The sequence below is a fragment of the Salvelinus namaycush genome, chromosome 3 (genome assembly GCF_016432855.1).
Source record: "Salvelinus namaycush isolate Seneca chromosome 3, SaNama_1.0, whole genome shotgun sequence".
Taxonomy (NCBI): domain Eukaryota; kingdom Metazoa; phylum Chordata; class Actinopteri; order Salmoniformes; family Salmonidae; genus Salvelinus; species Salvelinus namaycush.
Genome location: NC_052309.1, coordinates 49696975 through 49714783, shown reverse-complemented (window position 1 = coordinate 49714783; position 17809 = coordinate 49696975). Strand labels below are relative to the sequence as shown.

The window sequence follows — 17809 nt, the reverse complement described above, 5'->3', positions numbered from 1 at the left end:
ATAAATTGTATTTAATTGCTTGAGGACTCTTGGAAGATTAGCCCAAATGAGGACTAAAATGAAGTAAAATCAAACACGTAGGCTTGTTGCACTAGCAAACAACAAAGGGCGTGGCCCCACCGGTGCTGGATCAAGGTGAGCGCTTTTCTCCTCGATGGCTCGTATAGCTGTCAATGGTCCTGAAACGATTTGTTTTTGTGCTCAGTTTTATTAGGCACGATCTTGTGTTTACTAATTTACACACCACTATCATGTTTCTCTCTCTCTCTCTCTCTCATTGTAATAATTATGAAATGTGTGTGCTGTTCACAGCAGGCTTTAAAAAAATATTTTACCAAATCTGGTCCTATGCTTAGGCTGCTCATCACTCCAGGAATTGTATTTTATTGTTAGTCTGCATAGATGCATGCAATGCTTTATTATTTACTTTTTATTTTATTTGAGTCATTTAGTAGACGCTCTTATCCAAAGCATCTTACAGTTAGTGCATTCATCTTACGATTGCTAGATGAGACAACAACACATCTGAATAGTTTCATGTACATTTTCCTACGTTTTTATCAGCAAAGTCAGTGCTAGTGGGAAAGGGTGATTTCTACTCAAAACAATTTATGTCTAGGAGGCTTTTTCCTGGACATAGATTAAGCAACATCTTTGACTAAAACATGCTCAATGGAGCTATCAACCATGTTGAATTAATCTATACATCTAAATGCAGTGACTCTCCAGGTCCATATAGTATTTTATATGTTGCCTGTAGGATCAGAGACATTTATTTTTGGACAAACTTCTTTATCGTTCAGCATGTCTTATATTCCGCATGACTAGAATCCCTCTTTTGCTATGTCCCTGGAATTATTTTGCTCTCCAACCACCTAGCCTACGTAGGTTAGTTAACCTCTATCTTGGCTTGCCACGCTCATGGAAAGCTACAATCCCGGTGAAAAGCGAGTCCTATAGAATTGAGGTGAGGACAACATTCCAGGGATATGCACACCTCAATCAACGACATACCTCAAATCAATGTACTGTAGGAGTGAAATGTAACTCCAGCAGCATAATACATCCTGGATATTGCCTCACCTCGCCATGGACCAGATGAATGTTTGGCACCAAGATGATGATAATGTTAATTAAAAAATGAGTGGCTGTGCTGCATTATTAATGGTGGACCCTTGTAGTTCGTTTTTCTTCACAAGAGCTTGTACCTCTGCAGATGAAAGGCTACCTTTGATAGTGCGTTGTGTAATAACCAGGGGGATTCGCTGCCATCTCTGGCCCAGCAGCTGTGACTCAACCCAGGGGATGAGGTGCCAAAGCAGAGGTCTCACAGCGCCAGCCAGCCTAGCACGCTGCTGCCCTGAAACACATCAAACACTGGGCTCCTGCTAATGCTCCCATCACATCACTGAACAGTCAACCATACCTCAAGTCGCAAACCAAAAAATGATTCACATGCCTCCAAATATGCATCTTGTTTTGTTCAGGAACAGCACCAACCACTTTATCGTAGTTCAATAAGGATTTTAACCTGTTCTCACAAGTATTCTATGGTCTATACAGCGTGAGAAATCAGCAGCAAATGTTAGTTTGTCATGTTTGATGTATGGTCACATTTGTTTTGTTATAGCATGCCATTCCATAGAATAACACAAGGCATTAATGTGACAAACAAGACACATTGATAATGCAATCATTTTATTGTAAAATTCCACAACTGTGTGCAATTCCCTTATGAAAAGGATTTTTTCAGTACATTTAGTATATTATGCAGACCCTAACAATAATTAATCAGTGTCCCTTTTGTACAATACTCAATAAATATACAGAGATGGCAAACAACTAAGATATCAATGGAATTCATAATAGATGTATTTTGTTTTTGGAACCCAGGTACCCAGTACTGCAATTATGGTGTGGTATACTGTATACAGTAACAGTTGAAAGTTTGGACACACGTATCATTCCAGTTTAAAAAAAAATCTTTACTATTTTCTACATTGTAGAATAATAGTGAAGACATCAAAATTATGAAATAACACATATGGAATCATGTAGTAACAAAATAAGTGTTAAACTATTTTTATTTTAGATTTTTCAAAGTAGCCACTCTTTGCCTTGATGACAGCTTTGCACACTCTTGGCATTCTATCAACCAGCTTCACCTGGAATGCTTTTCCAACAGTCTTGAAGGAGTTCCCACATATGCTGAGCACTTGTTGGCTGCTTTTCCTTCACTCCGTGGTCTGTCTCATCCCAAACCATCTCAATTGAGTTAAGGTCAGGTGATTGTGGAGGCCAGGTCATCTGATGCAGCACTCCATCACTCTCCTTCTTTGTCAAATAGCCCTTAAGCAGCCTGGAGGTGTGTTTTGGGTCATTGTCCTGTTAAAAAACAAATTATAGTCCCACTAAGCGCAAACCAGATGGGATGGCGTATCTCTGCAGAATGCTGTGGTAGCCATGCTGGTTAAGTGTGCCTTGAATTCTAAATAAATCACTGACATTGTCACCAGCAAAGCACCCCCACACCATCAAATCTCCTCCTCCATGCTTCATGTTGGGAACCACACATGCAGAGATCATCTGTTCACCTTCTCTGCATCTCACAGAGACATGGTGGTTGTAATCAAAAATCTAAACTTTGGACTCATTAGACCAAAGGACAGATTTCTACCAGTCTAATGTCCATTGCTCGTGTTTCTTGGCCTAAGCAAGTCTCTTCTTATTATTGGTGTCCTTTAAGTAGTGGTTTCTTTGCAGCAATTCGACCATGAAGGCCTGATTCACGCTGTCTCCTCTGAACAGTTGAGATGTCTCTTTTACTTGAACGCTGTGAAGCATTTATTTGGGCTGCAATTTCTGAGGCTGGTAACTCTAATGAAATCCTCTGCAGCAGAGGTAACTCTGGGTCTTCCTTTCCTGTGGCGGTCCACATGAGAGCCAGATTCATCATAGTGCTTAATGTTTTTTGCGACTGCTCTTGAAGAAACATTCAAAGTTCATGAAATGTTCCGGAATGACTGACCTTCATGTTTTAAAGTAATGATGGACTATAATTTTTCTTTGCTCATTTGAATTGTTCTTGCTATAATATGGACTTGGTATTTTACCAAATAGGGCTATCTTCTGTATATCACCCCTACCGTGTCACAATACAACTGAATGGCTCAAACAAATTAAGAAGGAAAGAAATTCCACAAATGAACTTTTAACAAGGTACACCTGTTAATTGAAATGCATTCCAGGTTACCTCATGAAGCGGGTTGAGAGAATGCCAAGAGTGTGCAAAGCTGTCATCAAGGCAGAGGGTGGCTACCTTGAAGATTCTCAAATATAAAATATATTTTGATTTCTTTAACACTTTTTTGGTTGATACATGATTCAATATGTGTTATTTCATAGTTTTGATGTCTTCACTATTATTCTACAATGTAGAAAATAGTACAAAAAAACAAAAAAAAACTGGAATGAGTAGCTGTGTCCAAACTTTTGACTGGTATATTTTTTTTCTTCTCCAGTCTGACAAAGTATATAACTATAGAAATTATTTACATGTGCTCTTCACATAGGTCATATTTGTAGTTTCCCCAAAATAAAATATCTGTCTGCTTTTATCTTTGAATGCTCTGTCTTCCTCTAACCTAAATTAGGTCATGAGATGGTCGAATAGATGGATGCCAGATTAAAATAAGCTGAGTAATACCACATTACCTAAAATGTTAAATATATTCATATTTGTGATTGACCTATATATCGTGTGCACACTATCTTTTATGATTATCTCCTTCCAAGTACCAGGAGAATTCCCAAAACCTTTAACTATGTGTAATACTGTATGTACCATACCGTATGTGTGTAAACTAACATAAGAAAATAAAGAAATCACCAAAAAATGTTTTTTTGTGTATAGTAAAGCAACATTTAAATAGTTGATATAAATAATCAAATTTTGTATGCCAGCACCGTTCAATATGACTGGTTGGTCATTGGGTATTCATAAACCACATACATACACTTGATACCTCAGTAACTACTTTCTCACAGTTAAAAACATCTCTACTTTCTGAATGTGCTCGTTCAGCCTTTCTTACAAACAAACAAAAAAAGATGCTAACTCATTCTCTTTTTCAAAGGTTATACTTGAATTAATTAAAGTGTGTCTCTGAGACAGAGGCATTAAGATAAAGCTAATGCACGGTTTGGTCCTTGTGCTTTGATATTTGTTCATAAGCCATAGACCATGAGATAATGTTATGAGATAATGTTCCGTATGGCTCAGTTAGTAGAGCATTGCACTTGCAACACCAGGGTTCAATTCCCACAGGGGACCAGTACAGAAAGTGTACGCACTCACTACTGCAAGTTGATCTGGATAACAGCGTCTGTGAAATGTAATAATGACAAATGAAGGTATACAAATAATGTCTCATGCTGTATGTGTTAATAGTAAATTATATCGGTTAAACATTATTTCTCTAAGAACACAAAACGCGTTTCTCCCATTCACACATATTCCTCAAAAATCCAGTGCAAAACAACAGTTCGTTTTGATTAAGAGATCATTGAATACCATGGGTTTCTGAATGGATGTATCACATTTGTGTCAAAGTTTGGCACTTAAAGTTGTTCTTCCACACCCTTACATTCCTCTACATTTCAACTGAAGTAAACTATCAAGTGGCCAACAAAAATCCATTCCTTTCTGTTCAAGTGAGAGACAAAACACACAGCCTTAAGACAAAACCTTGTACTGAGTGATAGCTTCGCAACAGGTACAAAATAGAGGACCACTAGTGAATGCACATGGGGAAGAGCTTCAAATTCCACTCACTTTCCACTTCATTCAACTGGGTAGTACAGTTCATGACAATGGGTAGTACAGTTGTTGCTAAGAAACTTTACAATTGAATGCAGAAACTCTGACGGTCACTTTAGACTAGAGTAGCACATCTGTTCAGTACCTCAGGGAGTAGCTAACATCACAGTTGAATGTCTGAAAAGATATTGTCAATTGAGGCTGGTTAATAAGTAACTTCGCCACCTACCTTTTTAGTCATACCATTCAGTGAACTGACTACAACTGGTTTTTAGAGCCTATGTAGACCACAACATAGAACATACAACAACAACAAGATAAATTCATTATAGAACGAAATTGTGTCTCTTTGATATTGCTTACAAAGGACATTCTCCATCTCTGTTTCGTTGAGGGCTTTCTAAATAGGGAAACACAACAATTTCCTTGAAAAATACCCTACAACACTCAAACTCTACTCTGGACCTCAAAGCCAGTTCCCTCCTTTTTTAAAATTGTTCCCCTCTAATCATGGACTTATTTAGACCTGGGACACCAAGTGGGTGCTCTTAATTATCAGGTAGAACAGAAAACCAGCAGGCTCCGGACCTCGTTGAATACACCTGCCCTACAATATCCCACACAGTCCAGCATAATACAATGATAATAATGATATCAATGAAAGGGGATAAATGAAGAAAATAAAACATATCATTGCCCCTTTCAAAACTTGAAGGGTTTGATAAGTGTTTGTTTCCTTTTGTGATCTACTATGTACATAATATCATGTGATTTACAATATGTACAGTAAAATGACTTATTCATTTAGATCAGGGTTTCCCAAACTTGGCCCTGGGTCCTCCCAGGGGTGCGCGTTTTGGTGTTTGCCCTAGCACTACACAGCCGATTCATATAATCAAAGCTTGATGATGAGTTATTTCAAATCAGCTGTGTAGTGCTAGGGCAGAAAACAAAACGTGCCCCCATGGGAGGCCCCAGGACCGTGTTTGGGAAGCCCTGATTTAGATTAAAGCACTGCTTTAACATCCTCTGGCTGCCTTTAGCTAAGGTACTCTTTTGGAACAGGTTGGCCATGATTTGGGTATACAAATACCCCATAAGTTGCATTGTAAGCGTTCAATTAGCATATGATGTGAAGCACACATAGTTTGAGTACTTATGTTGACATTCACAATGTGCTACACTATCAATGAGTAATGCTGTATTGACACGTTAATGATGTAATGATCCATTGTAAACACAGAAAAAACAAAAACAACCAAAAAATAAATTCCTGAACTTCTCCCAGATCTTTCAATACATTTTCAGCGTCAGATCATTGTAATTTCCACAGTGTTTCTCTTCAAAGAGAGTAAGGCTTATGCATCTGGTCTGGTCACAAGCAGATGCTTTCTTCTCCATGGAGCTGTCATGTTCATCGATATTCCTCAAGTTAAATGGTTTGTTTTCGCCTTAAGTCCCTCTAAACCACCCATTGAGACAGATGGAATGGATCCTGTTTTAATGCAGTGACTAAGTAATGCAGTTCAGTCTTATGACAAATGGGAGTGTGTTTTCTGTCACTGAGAGTTTTGGCATGTTGATGGGTGTATGCATTCAGAACTACAGCCGCTTCCAGACACTCCATGTGCCAGCTGAATGAAGTAAAACACTGCTTGCTGTGTTTGCATGATATTCACTTCCACCAAGTGGTTGTGGGGGAGAGAAAGGGCGCAGAATATGTTTTGATGGAAGAAAATATGTTTTGATGTAAGAAAACCATACATTTGTTTTTGATGCCCATTTCTTATCTACACACTTCCCAAAGGAGCCAGCACAGCCATACTTGTGTGTCAATTGAAGATAGCCACCAATAGCAAAGTGTTTGAAAGGGAAGAGTTTCTCAGAGCAGTCTACAAGTTAATAACAGTTGATATAACAACGTTTTTCCTGTAAGGTCTGGATTGATCCTCTTGTAATACATATTGGTAGAGATGAACGTTCATTTATAAGACAAAATCTGACTTTATTGTCTCATTTTCTACTTTTCCTAAAAAGTAAGACGAAATCCAGATGGATAATCAGCCGTTGTTCTTTTTTTTGTATCCATAGCCAACAATAGACGACCTTAAAGGGGCAATCCACAGTTTAAACAATAACAAACGGATACCCCACCTCTGTCTTGGTAAAAAGCTGAGGGATGGGCCTGAAGAAATGTAACCACTCTTAAATTTATAGACAGAGTTATTGATGCAAGGACTGACCATCCATGAAATCTAAATTATGGAGGCTATACAGTGTTTGTTTATATTTACAATGTTTACAAACATTGGAGTAAAACAAGCTTATATGCTGGGTTGTGATGGGGTAGGACAGTTGAAGTAAGCTCATGAGGCCTTTATAAGTTCTATTCTTCAATTATCAATGAGAATATCATTAATTTATATGTCAGAAAATGGATGTAGCAACTGTGGATTGCCCCTTTAAAACATGTGTTGATTTTGGGCCTGAAAGGTGCATGCAATAAATGTAAACCACTACCTAATAATAAAATATATACAGTGTCTGTACAGTTGACCATTGACCATAAACAGTATTTTCTAGCGCTCTGACCGCACATTAAAAAAATGTATGTTTAACTGTGTAAAAGTAATGTTTTACAGTTAGATGAAAAGAAACCTAGCTATCAAATTATCATTGAAAATCATACTTACTGTTCAACCTATATATCTATTAAAGTGCTTTAGATTTAGCTTATTTTGTATTTTGGATGGATGGAATACAGCAATAAATGAATACATATTTTAAAAGATGGGAAAGTAAGCTGATGTCAAATCTTCCATTTGTCTTCTACAGCGCATGCGTGACTTGTTAATGCAAGAAAACGGGAACATGCCTTAATACTTTTTCAGTTTGAATGACGTTTGTTTACTGTGAAAATGTTTACTGTGATCTAATATACTGACTAAGGGCAGACACAAAAAAAACATTGAAGCGGCCCTGATTGTGATTACCTTCTACATAAACCAATTATCTGATCAAGGGGAATCTGGAAAATGTAGTCATGCAGAATCACTACGGTGAACTTAGGTTCTTGCCTTACCCAAAGCGCAGTCGTAGTTCCACTATCGGACTCCAGATCCCTGCATGCCTAATGGTTTTGCTACAACTTTTGCTTCAACCATATAAAGAAATTATGAGAAATATGAATGAACAAACATATAAAATCAAACAGAAACAAAAGGAAAACATTTCAGTGGGTCCCCTTCTGAAAAATGGTCTAGTTGGAGCTGAACGTATATTCTAAGTCTGGCTACACGCTGGATCTAGAGATAGAGATAGGAGATCCAGTAAACCAGGTTAAAGAGACCGAAAGCGGTGGGGAAACCGATGCGAGCGTACGAGTCTATCTTGGCGACACGGATATGCAACCGCCCATGCCGCCAGGCCCCGGAGCGGCAGTCCTCGAAACAGCAGAAGAAGCTGGTGCAGTCCTTGCCGTCTAGGCACTCGTAGCCATACTCCTCATCCCGCTCCTGCATGTGGGTGGCGTTGTTCATCTGGATGGCGGTGGCTGAGCGAGGGCGTATGTCCACCGTAGGTGTCTGCTTTTAACAGAGAGAGCACAGTTAGCGACTAGAGTCTAAGAGGCAGCACATGGGACCTAATTTAGTCTCTCTTTATGTTAGTATACAAAATGTAATTTGCACCTTCACTTGCCAATGGGATATTTTTAAGCATGTCAGCAAATACATGTTTACATATCAGTGGCACCTGCATTTAATTAGAGTGGCTTAAAGATGACAATGGACTATTCCCTTTGGAACACACAATGCAAATTACACCTTAGGGTAAAGCCTGTGAGTACAAAGTTTAGCTTCTGTCAGAAACATTGTGTAGTTTTGCTTTATTTAGCAGAAAGATGATGCTAGTGCTGGGCAACCCATTTTAAGCTCTGCTGTTGCACATCGTGGGAAAACACGAGGAGTATCGTGGTAGTGGTAGTATCGTCATTAGTCCCAAAGCTAAACCATAGTCCCCTTACGCATTATGATTCACTCAAATTACATCAGTCCTGCATTATTTGAAGCACTACATAAATGGGTCACAAATCATCTCGAACCGTATTTCATGCAAATGTGAACAAATAACTGTACGGTTACGTCACACACTTATGCCACATTATGGATCTTTATAGAGCATGGTATTTGTTAATAGATTATATGTGAAGCATCTATGTAGTGCTTATGAAGTCTATATGAAGGCTTTATGAAGACTTCATGAGGTGCACTTCAAATAAAGCGGGACCAATTCTTGTTCTGTACGTGGATTCCCTTGTATGGATTTCAGAGGGAGGAAATCGGAATTTATTGTAAATCGCTTATGATGTAAGCTGTATGATAAGAAAGACTCCTGAGCAGGAACTCACTGTTCCTCCATTTCCTGTCCCTAAATGGGTTAAATCAACTTCCATTTAAGCCTGCTCACCACTTCAGGGCACAGCGTTTTATTTCTGATGATTCCTAAAATAGGTCAGTGACATCAGCGAGTCCTTTGCTCCATCAGTCAAAAGAGGCACAATTAGCATTCAAGCAGGGCATTTTCATGGGCTTTTATCGCAAAACAACACGCCACCTTTAAAAAAAAAAAAACTCTCATGATCAACTTTGAGAATGAGTTTTCTCTGACCCCAGCGTAATATTTTCTGTATGAGTCACTTAGAAATATAATGACGTAGTTACATATTGTATTGTCCCGCTTAAAATAAACTGAATGGAATCGCTACTAACTGAACAGAGACCAAAGCCCCTAGCCTCTTTCAAAAGCCGTTATGCTCTTCATGAGTCTTCACTGTAGCTATATTTACAATGTGATGCCGTGCCAGGACTATGTTGAGGTAATCATACTGCTTTCCGAATGTTTGGTCTTCATAAAATGAATCATATGTGTGTCAAGTACCACTTCTCAAATGCCATAAGCATTGGGGTAAATTGTTTAAGGCATGTGTCATCATAAAAGCTCAAAACACTGATTTGACTTTAACTCGCTCCCTGCAGCTCAAATTTGCCCAGCACTAGAACACAAGGGTTATTGTCGTCCCTTTGAAAACGCTACATAACCATTGTGTAAAGCATGAATGGCTGGTTCCACAATATTGCCTGATTGATTGACAGCCGCCAGGGGATTTGCAGCAGGGAGCAGCATCAGGTCATGTGACTCGGTTCTCAAAGGGGGGTTGCATGGGAGAAGGAAGAGTGTGGTAGGAGCTAGCTCAAGCAGTGTAACAAACACAGATACTGCAACGTGGCCGGGGTTTGCAAAACAAAATAGTGGCATTGCAGCTTTAACCGGATGAAAGTAGACAACCTCTAGGGAGGAATGACTGACGGAAACACAGGCTTCTGCTCTGGATCCGTACCACTTTAATCTAAGCTTAGTGTCAGCTGTAGTACATTTTTTGTTGTTGATTATTTGTCAATTTAAAATAGCTATAGAAAATGCCCTTCCTATAAATGGCTGGTTCAAATGTTTACTTACAGTATTCTCTGACTAATGGTATTTAAATTCAGTCAAATGACCCCCATTAAGAAATGTTCTTTCACACCATAGATTAAGGGTGATTCGGGTTTTGAAAGCACACCATCTTCTTTACTCGAGTGTTAAATATAGCTCTTCAGTAGCACCCTGTGCACTGTGAGTGTATGAAGATGACTGGGGCTGAATCCACTCTGCTGCGTGTGTAGCCGTTAAGATGACCACTACTAATGAGGCCTAGCACAGTGTAGGGGTTGTCTACTTCAGTCTGTTAAGGCTCTGCTGACTCTATAGGAAGCGTCAGGTTAAAAGCCCCACAAACACACGGGTAGGTTAACTGATAGCGGAGAAAAATATGCCACCGGTTTACAGTCAAAATTGCACAGTGTGAGGCAGAAAGAAATGGGGGGAAAAAAGCCAGAATGAAACCATTGCGTGCCATCTTTTTACTAGCGACGTGTGTGGGCTGGTTGAAATAGCGGAATGTTGTCACTACACAAGTACGTCTGGCTGCCTCCGCACTTTCCTGTGAGCACTTTGTTTGTTGGTATTGCGGAAGAGATTCTGAGGTAAAGGTAAAGAAAGGGTATCTAAAACAGACAAGTAGCAGTGTGATGCGCTAGCTGGGGCCAGAAAGAGGCAAAATGCAGCAGACACATGCAGTCAATAGTTGAAGCTAAAGGCAGTGTACCTTTGAGGAAAAGAGCCGGAGGAGCTATTGTCCCAACAGGAAACAAAGAATATGTGGAATTAAAAGAGAACAACACAAAAAAGAACACATGTAATAAACAAAAACATCAAAAGAACATAAAAGTAGAAAGAGAACAGTATACTGTAGAGACACACACATACAGTAGGAGGAAGTTGCATGACAGGATACATCGCACTGGAGACCAGGTTGATCCCCAGCCAAATCTACCTTTAGAGATGTGCTATATCCATGATAAAAACAAACTTGACATCAATGGTTTAGGGGTGATATTGATCCTAGTAAGGCTCAAAGCTGACCCGTCACACCAAAACAAGACAATGTCATTTTTTTGCACAGTTAATGCATTTGTATCCAAAAAACACATTGAATATGGATTTGCAGTGCTTTATACTCTCTTTCTCCATCTAACTTAAAATACCTTAGATTACCTAATCAGTTCCAGTACGCATACATTTAGTAGATCGATTATAAATAACCTGTTGTTGTCCTCATGCATAATGCAAATATCTGAACAAATACCATCATAACATGAAATAGGACATTATTATGTTTTATTTTTCATAAAATGGCTAGACCCTTACACCCAAAGCCTATGAGAAATTAAAGGATGTTATTTCCTCGATTTTCTGTTTTATTCTTAACTATTCATGAAGATCAAAAGGAGCTCAGTCAAAGGCTTCTGCATCATATCTTGGCAGACCATGTGAAGAACCTCAGTGAGAACAACCTCGGTGAGAACATCCAGATCATTACTCATTCATCCTGCACACATTTATGTCCAGAAGCAAATCTTAGTTACAGAGAAGCTGAAACTGCAGCATCACACAGCCTGTTAAGTACCTTGCTAGCTAACTCTGGTGCTTTCACTTTAGCTACCATGATGCTGTGGGGATTTGAAGCCCCTAAGAAAACGTCTGGTCATGTGACAAAGGTCTAAATTACAACTGCACAGCTGTGGTGTGGATTAAGGACATGTTCAATCTCTCCCGTGCCTCTCACGCAGACTGCATGGCACTCACAATGACTTTTCCCTTAAGGGAACCTAGTAGTAGTAGGCTATACATTACAGTAACACAGTAATACAGTGAGAGTGATTGGTAAAGCTTTCAGAGGCTGGAAATAAGGTTAGAACTCTGTGAAAACACACTAAGCTCAAATGCTAAATTCTTTGAGGAGAAATGTACACATATACTATAAGTTCCCTGACAGAAAATCTGGCAATTTTGTATTCACTACTTGTGTGCCTACTTTGTTTTGGATATACAACACTCACCGGGTTTTTATTTTTCTTGTCCTTTTTTGTGCTTGGCTTCCTGTTGCTCACAAAGTAGTGCAGTGTTCCATACTCTATCAGAGCGGCGAAAACAAAGATGAAGCACACGGACACAAAGAGGTCCATGGCTGTCACGTAGGATACCTTAGGCAGCGACTTCCTGGCTATGGTACTCAGCGTAGTCATGGTCAGCACAGTGGTAATGCCTGTCAATGGACAAGAGGGTCAAGATGAGGGTAACATATACCATTTGTGACCTATTTTAAGAAGCTAGGCGTACAGTTGAAGTTGGAAGTTTACATACATTTAGGTTGGAGTCATTAAAACTCGTTTTTCAACCATCCACAAATGTCTTGTTAACAAACTATAGTTTTGGCAAGTCGGTTAGGATATCTACTTTGTGCATGACACAATACATTTTTCCAACAATTGTTTACGGACTGATTATTTCACTTATAATTCAATGTATCACAATTCCAGTGGGAATTAGTGTTTACTTACACTAAGTTGACTGTGCCTTTAAACAGCTTGGAAAATTCCAGAAAATGATATCATGAATTTAGAAGCTTCTGATAGGCTAATTGACATCATTTCAGTCAATTGGAGGTGTACCTGTGGATGTATTTCAAGGCCTACCTTCAAACTCAGTGCCTCTTTGCTTGACATCATGGGAAAATCAAAAGAAAATCAGCCGAGAATTCAGAAAAAGAATTGTAGACCTCCAACAAGTCTGGTTCATCCTTGGGAGCAATTTCCAAATGCCTGAAGGTACCACGTTCATCTGTACAAACAATAGTACGCAAGTGTAAACACCATGGGACCACGCAGCTGTCATACCGCTCAGGAAGGAGACGCATTCTGTCTCCTAGAGATGAACATACTTTGGTGCGAAAGTGCAAATCAATCCCAGAACAACAGCAAAGGACCTTGTGAAGATGCTCGAGGAAATGGGTACAAAAGTATCTATATCCACAGTAAAACAAGTCCTATATCGACATAACCTGAAAGGCTGCTCAGCAAGGAAGACGCCACTGCACCAAAACCGCCATAAAAAAGCCAGACTACGGTTTGCAACTGCACATGGGGACGAAGATCATACTTTTTGGAGAAATGTCCTCTGGTCTGATGAAACAAAAATAGAGCTGTTTGGCCATAATGACCATCGTTATGCTTGGAGGAAAAAGGGGGAGGATTGCAAGCCGAAGAACACCATCCCAACTGTGAAAACACGTGGTGGCAGCATCATGTTGTGGGGGTGCTTTGCTGCAGGAGAAACTGGTGCACTTCACAAAATAGATGGCATCATGAGGGAGGAAAATTATGTGGATATATTGAAGTAATATCTCAAGACATCAGTCAGGAAGTTAAAGCTTGGTCGCAAATGGGTATTCCAAATGGACAATGACTCCAAGCAAACTACCAAAGTTGTGGCAAAATGGCTTAAGGACAACAAAGTCAAGGTATTGGAGTGGCCATCACAAAGCCCTGACCTCAATCCTATAGAAAATGTGTGGGCAGAACTGAAAAAGTGTGTGCGAGCAAGGAGGCCTACAAACCTTACTCAGTTACACCAGCTCTGTCAGGAGGAATGGTCCAAAATTCACCTAACTTATTGTGGCAAGCTTGTGGAAGGCTACCCAAAACGTTTGACCCAAGTTAAACAATTTAAAGGCAATGCTACCAAATATTAATTGAGTGTATGTAACCTTCTGACCCACTGGGAATGTGATGAAAGAAATACAAGCTGAAATAAATAATTCTCTCTACTATTATTCTGACATTTTACATTCTTAAAATAAATTGGTGATCCTAACTGACCGAAGACAGGGACTTTTTACTAGGATTAAACGTCAGGAATTGTGAAAAACTGAGTTTAAATGTACTTGGCTAAGGTGTATGTAAACTTCCGACTTCAACTATATGTCACACGTCACAATTTCACAGGAGAATCAATTAAAAAAAATATATTATATATATATTTTTTAAGTATGCGTTTTTTGGCAGAAATCAAATTGTTTTGGTCACATACACATGTTTAGCAGATGTTATTGCGAGTGTAGCGAAATGCTTGTGCTTCTAGTTCCGACAGTGTAGCAATATCTAACATGTAATCTAACAATTCCACCACAACTACTTAATAACAAACTTGTTTGCCATCTGTAAATACAAATACAATTGTTAACTTCTTCTGGCTGCAGGGGCAGTATTGAGTAGCTCTGATAAAAGGTGCCCATTTCAAACGGCCTCGTACTCAATTCTTGCTCGTACAATATGCATATTATTATTACTATTGGATAGAAAACACTCTCTAGTTTCTAAAACCGTTTGAATTATATCTGTGAGTAAAACAGAACTCATTTGGCACAAACTTCCTGACCAGGAAGTGGAAAATCTGAAATCGATGCTCTGTTCTAGGTCCTGCCTATAAATGGGCATGATACGTATTAGTATACATGCACGTCATACACCTTCCTCTAGATGTCAAGAGGCAGTGAGAGAAGAAATGGAGTGTTTATCTTGGTCTGAGATGGAATAAATCCTCTTGGAATGACGTGTCACCCATTTCCTGTTTTCTGGAAAGCGCGAGGTTGGACCTGGAATTGCCTTCTGAAAAGCTTTCGTTATAGGCGACTACTATCTCCGGCTTTGATTTTATTTGATACATGTGACAATATCATCGTAAAGTATGTTTTTTCAATATAGTTTTATTAGACTATTGAAATTTATTCGGGACGTTAGGCGTGTTGCGTTGTATGCCTTTGTTCAGGAAGGAGAGCTTCGCGCCACTTGGCTAGTGCGCTTGCTAATTCAAGAGGGAAAAAGGACGTTCTAAATCCAAACAACGATTGTTCTTGACAAAGGACTTCTTGTACAACATTCTGATGGAAGATCAGCAAAAGTAGGACCCATTTTATGATGCTATTTCATATATCTGTCGAACTGTGTACTATTAGTTTTGCGCCCAGGTTTTGGGCACTCGCTCGCCATAACGTAAGCCTTATGTCGTAATGAAGTTATTTTTAGAATGCTAACACGGCGATTGCATTAAGAACTAGTGTATCTATCATTTCCTATACAACATGTATTTTTTAGTTATGTTTATGAATAGCTATTTGGTCAGAATATGTGTGTCAGAAAAAGTGTCAGAAAAATATCCAGACGTTGTGGGAAAAAGTAGCTACGTTAGCACAATGTATAACCACTGATTTCAGCTCTAAATATGCACATTTTCGAACAAAACATAAGTGTATGTATAACCTGATGTTATAGGACTGTCATCTGATGAAGAATATCAAGGTTAGTCAAAAATTATATATCTTTTGCTGGTTTGTTACGATCGCTAACTTTTGCTGCTGGGAAATGGCTTGTGTTTCTGGCTATTGTGGTAAGCTAATATAACGCTATATTGTGTTTTCGCTGTAAAACACTTAAGAAATCGGAAATATTGTCTGGAATCACAAAATGCCTGTCTTTCATTTACTGTACACTATGTATTTTTCAGAAATGTTTTATGATGAGTATTTAGGTATTTGACGTTGGTGTCTGTAATTATTCTGTCTGCTTTCGGTGCAATTTCTGATTGTAGCTGCAATGTAAACTATGATTTATACCTGAAATATGCACATTTTTCGAACAAAACATAGATTTATTGAATAACATGTTATAAGACTGTCATCTGATGAAGTTGTTTGTTGGTTAGTTTGGTTGGTTCTTGGTTAGTTAGGTTGGCTTTGTGCATGCTACCTGTGCTGTGAAAAATGTCTGTCCTTTTTTGTATTTGGTGGTGAGCTAACATAAATATACGTGCTGTTTTCGCTGTAAAACATTTTAAAAATCGGACATGTTGGCTGGATTCACAAGATGTGTACCTTTCATTTGCTGTATTGGACTTGTTAATGTGTGAAAGTTAAATATTTCTAAAAAATATATTTTGAATTTCGCGCCCTGCACTTGAAGTGGCTGTTGTCATATTGATCCCGACTTAGGGCTTGCAGCCAGAAGAAGTTAAATTACAAGCCTAGTTGGTTTAGCCACGGAAAAAGTTAGGAACCTTCCCGCTAGCCATTATTGGCTGAGATAATGGGGGGCTTGACATGCCGACATTTTTAGGGATGTTGCATTCTAGGATTTGGGGATATTGTGCAGTGGAGGCATTAAAAAATGTAGGAGATGTAGAAGACTAACATGAAAAGTTGTGAGAGAGTATGCCTTTATTTATTGCTGATTTATCTACTATTCAACGGTCTCAGAGATGTGAGAAAAAAAGATACAAAAACTCTAAATAAACTTTCTGTACAAAAATGTATTCTCATAGGAGATTATTAGAATGGAGGAATCTCAGACTGGTTGAACACAATAAAATATGTATGATATACAGTGGGGATGGTTGAACAATTTTAGCATGCTGCAAATGAATAGAGCTTGCTGTTTTATCCTTATGGGTTTTAAATGCATTACATACTTTATTCCAGCAGGTTATACCAAAGTGCTTTATCTGGACATATAACATATAATCCATATAATACTTATACCCCAAATAAAAGGAACCCAATGAAACAATATAATTTAGTATAGTGATCAGAAATAAATATTCCGGAACGGGTTAGAGTACTGGATTACGCAAAACTAAAGGATTATGAAATGCAGTGTCTGTTTAATTGCAACCAATTGACACAGTATGACGTATAGTCTCCCATAAGGGATGGCATAGCGACTAGCTGTTTTGGTTCGCTTGATCCACAACATATCCATGCTTTCGAATTCAGCCAATATGTTCATACCATGCCTTACCACCAGCCATCTGGTGCATGTAAGAGACATGATGATGTTGAGGGAGATACTTCATCAGGGGAAACCCTTTAACGAAGCACACAGATAGTACAGATATGTGTTGATCGTGTACATCTTCCAATATCCCTGCCTCAAACACACACTCCAGCTCTTCAACAAGTCACTCTAATATATCATGAGGGCTTTAGGCTAATCTGGTTGTTATTTATCTATTTTTTATTCAAAACGAGAGACATCATCATGCCTCAAGATTAATGTTGTAATATCCATAGGGGTGCCTGGAGTGATTGTGATATTTGGTTGGATGGCACTGAAGGATTAAGAATTATGTCACAGCCATTAATCCTTCCAGCTAGCTAACCAACATTTACCTCCCTGTTATCTTTGGGAAGGAAATTAAGCTATTTGACCCCATTTACATTTTGGCAGGCAACTCAATTTGTCATGATATTAGTCAAATGTTATGAAGATTATATAAAAAAAGAATATATATATATAAGATATATACACTGGCAGTATATTTAATAATAAATTAGCCTCTCACAGTAATAGGGTATAACATTGTTTCTAAAAGTCAAAAAGCTCTTTGATAAGAAGTGGATGTCTGTGACCTGGATTGATTTACATTCAGCAATACTTCCAAAGATCCTGGTGTGAGTGCTTGCGGTCAGGGTCGAGAGGCTTGGAGGTGCATAAGACA

General features: G+C 38.8%; 1 protein-coding gene across 3 annotated transcripts in view; it reads right to left on the bottom strand.

Annotated features, from left to right (window-relative positions):
* Positions 1-5791: 5791 nt before the first annotated feature.
* LOC120032093 (gamma-aminobutyric acid receptor subunit gamma-2) overlaps positions 5792-17809 on the bottom strand; it is a 69802-nt gene continuing 57784 nt past the window's right edge. The window contains exons 8-10 of one of the 3 annotated variants that reach the window (XM_038978037.1): positions 12319-12524; positions 11025-11048; positions 5792-8403 (exon numbers count right to left, since the gene is read on the bottom strand). In XM_038978037.1, coding sequence (XP_038833965.1) covers positions 8125-8403; positions 11025-11048; positions 12319-12524 — 509 coding nt within the window. In that variant the 3' untranslated portion in view covers positions 5792-8124. Of the gene's footprint in view, positions 8407-11024; positions 11049-12318; positions 12525-17809 lie in introns of all 3 variants that reach the window. The other 2 variants (XM_038978045.1, XM_038978051.1) reach the window with 2 other exon arrangements.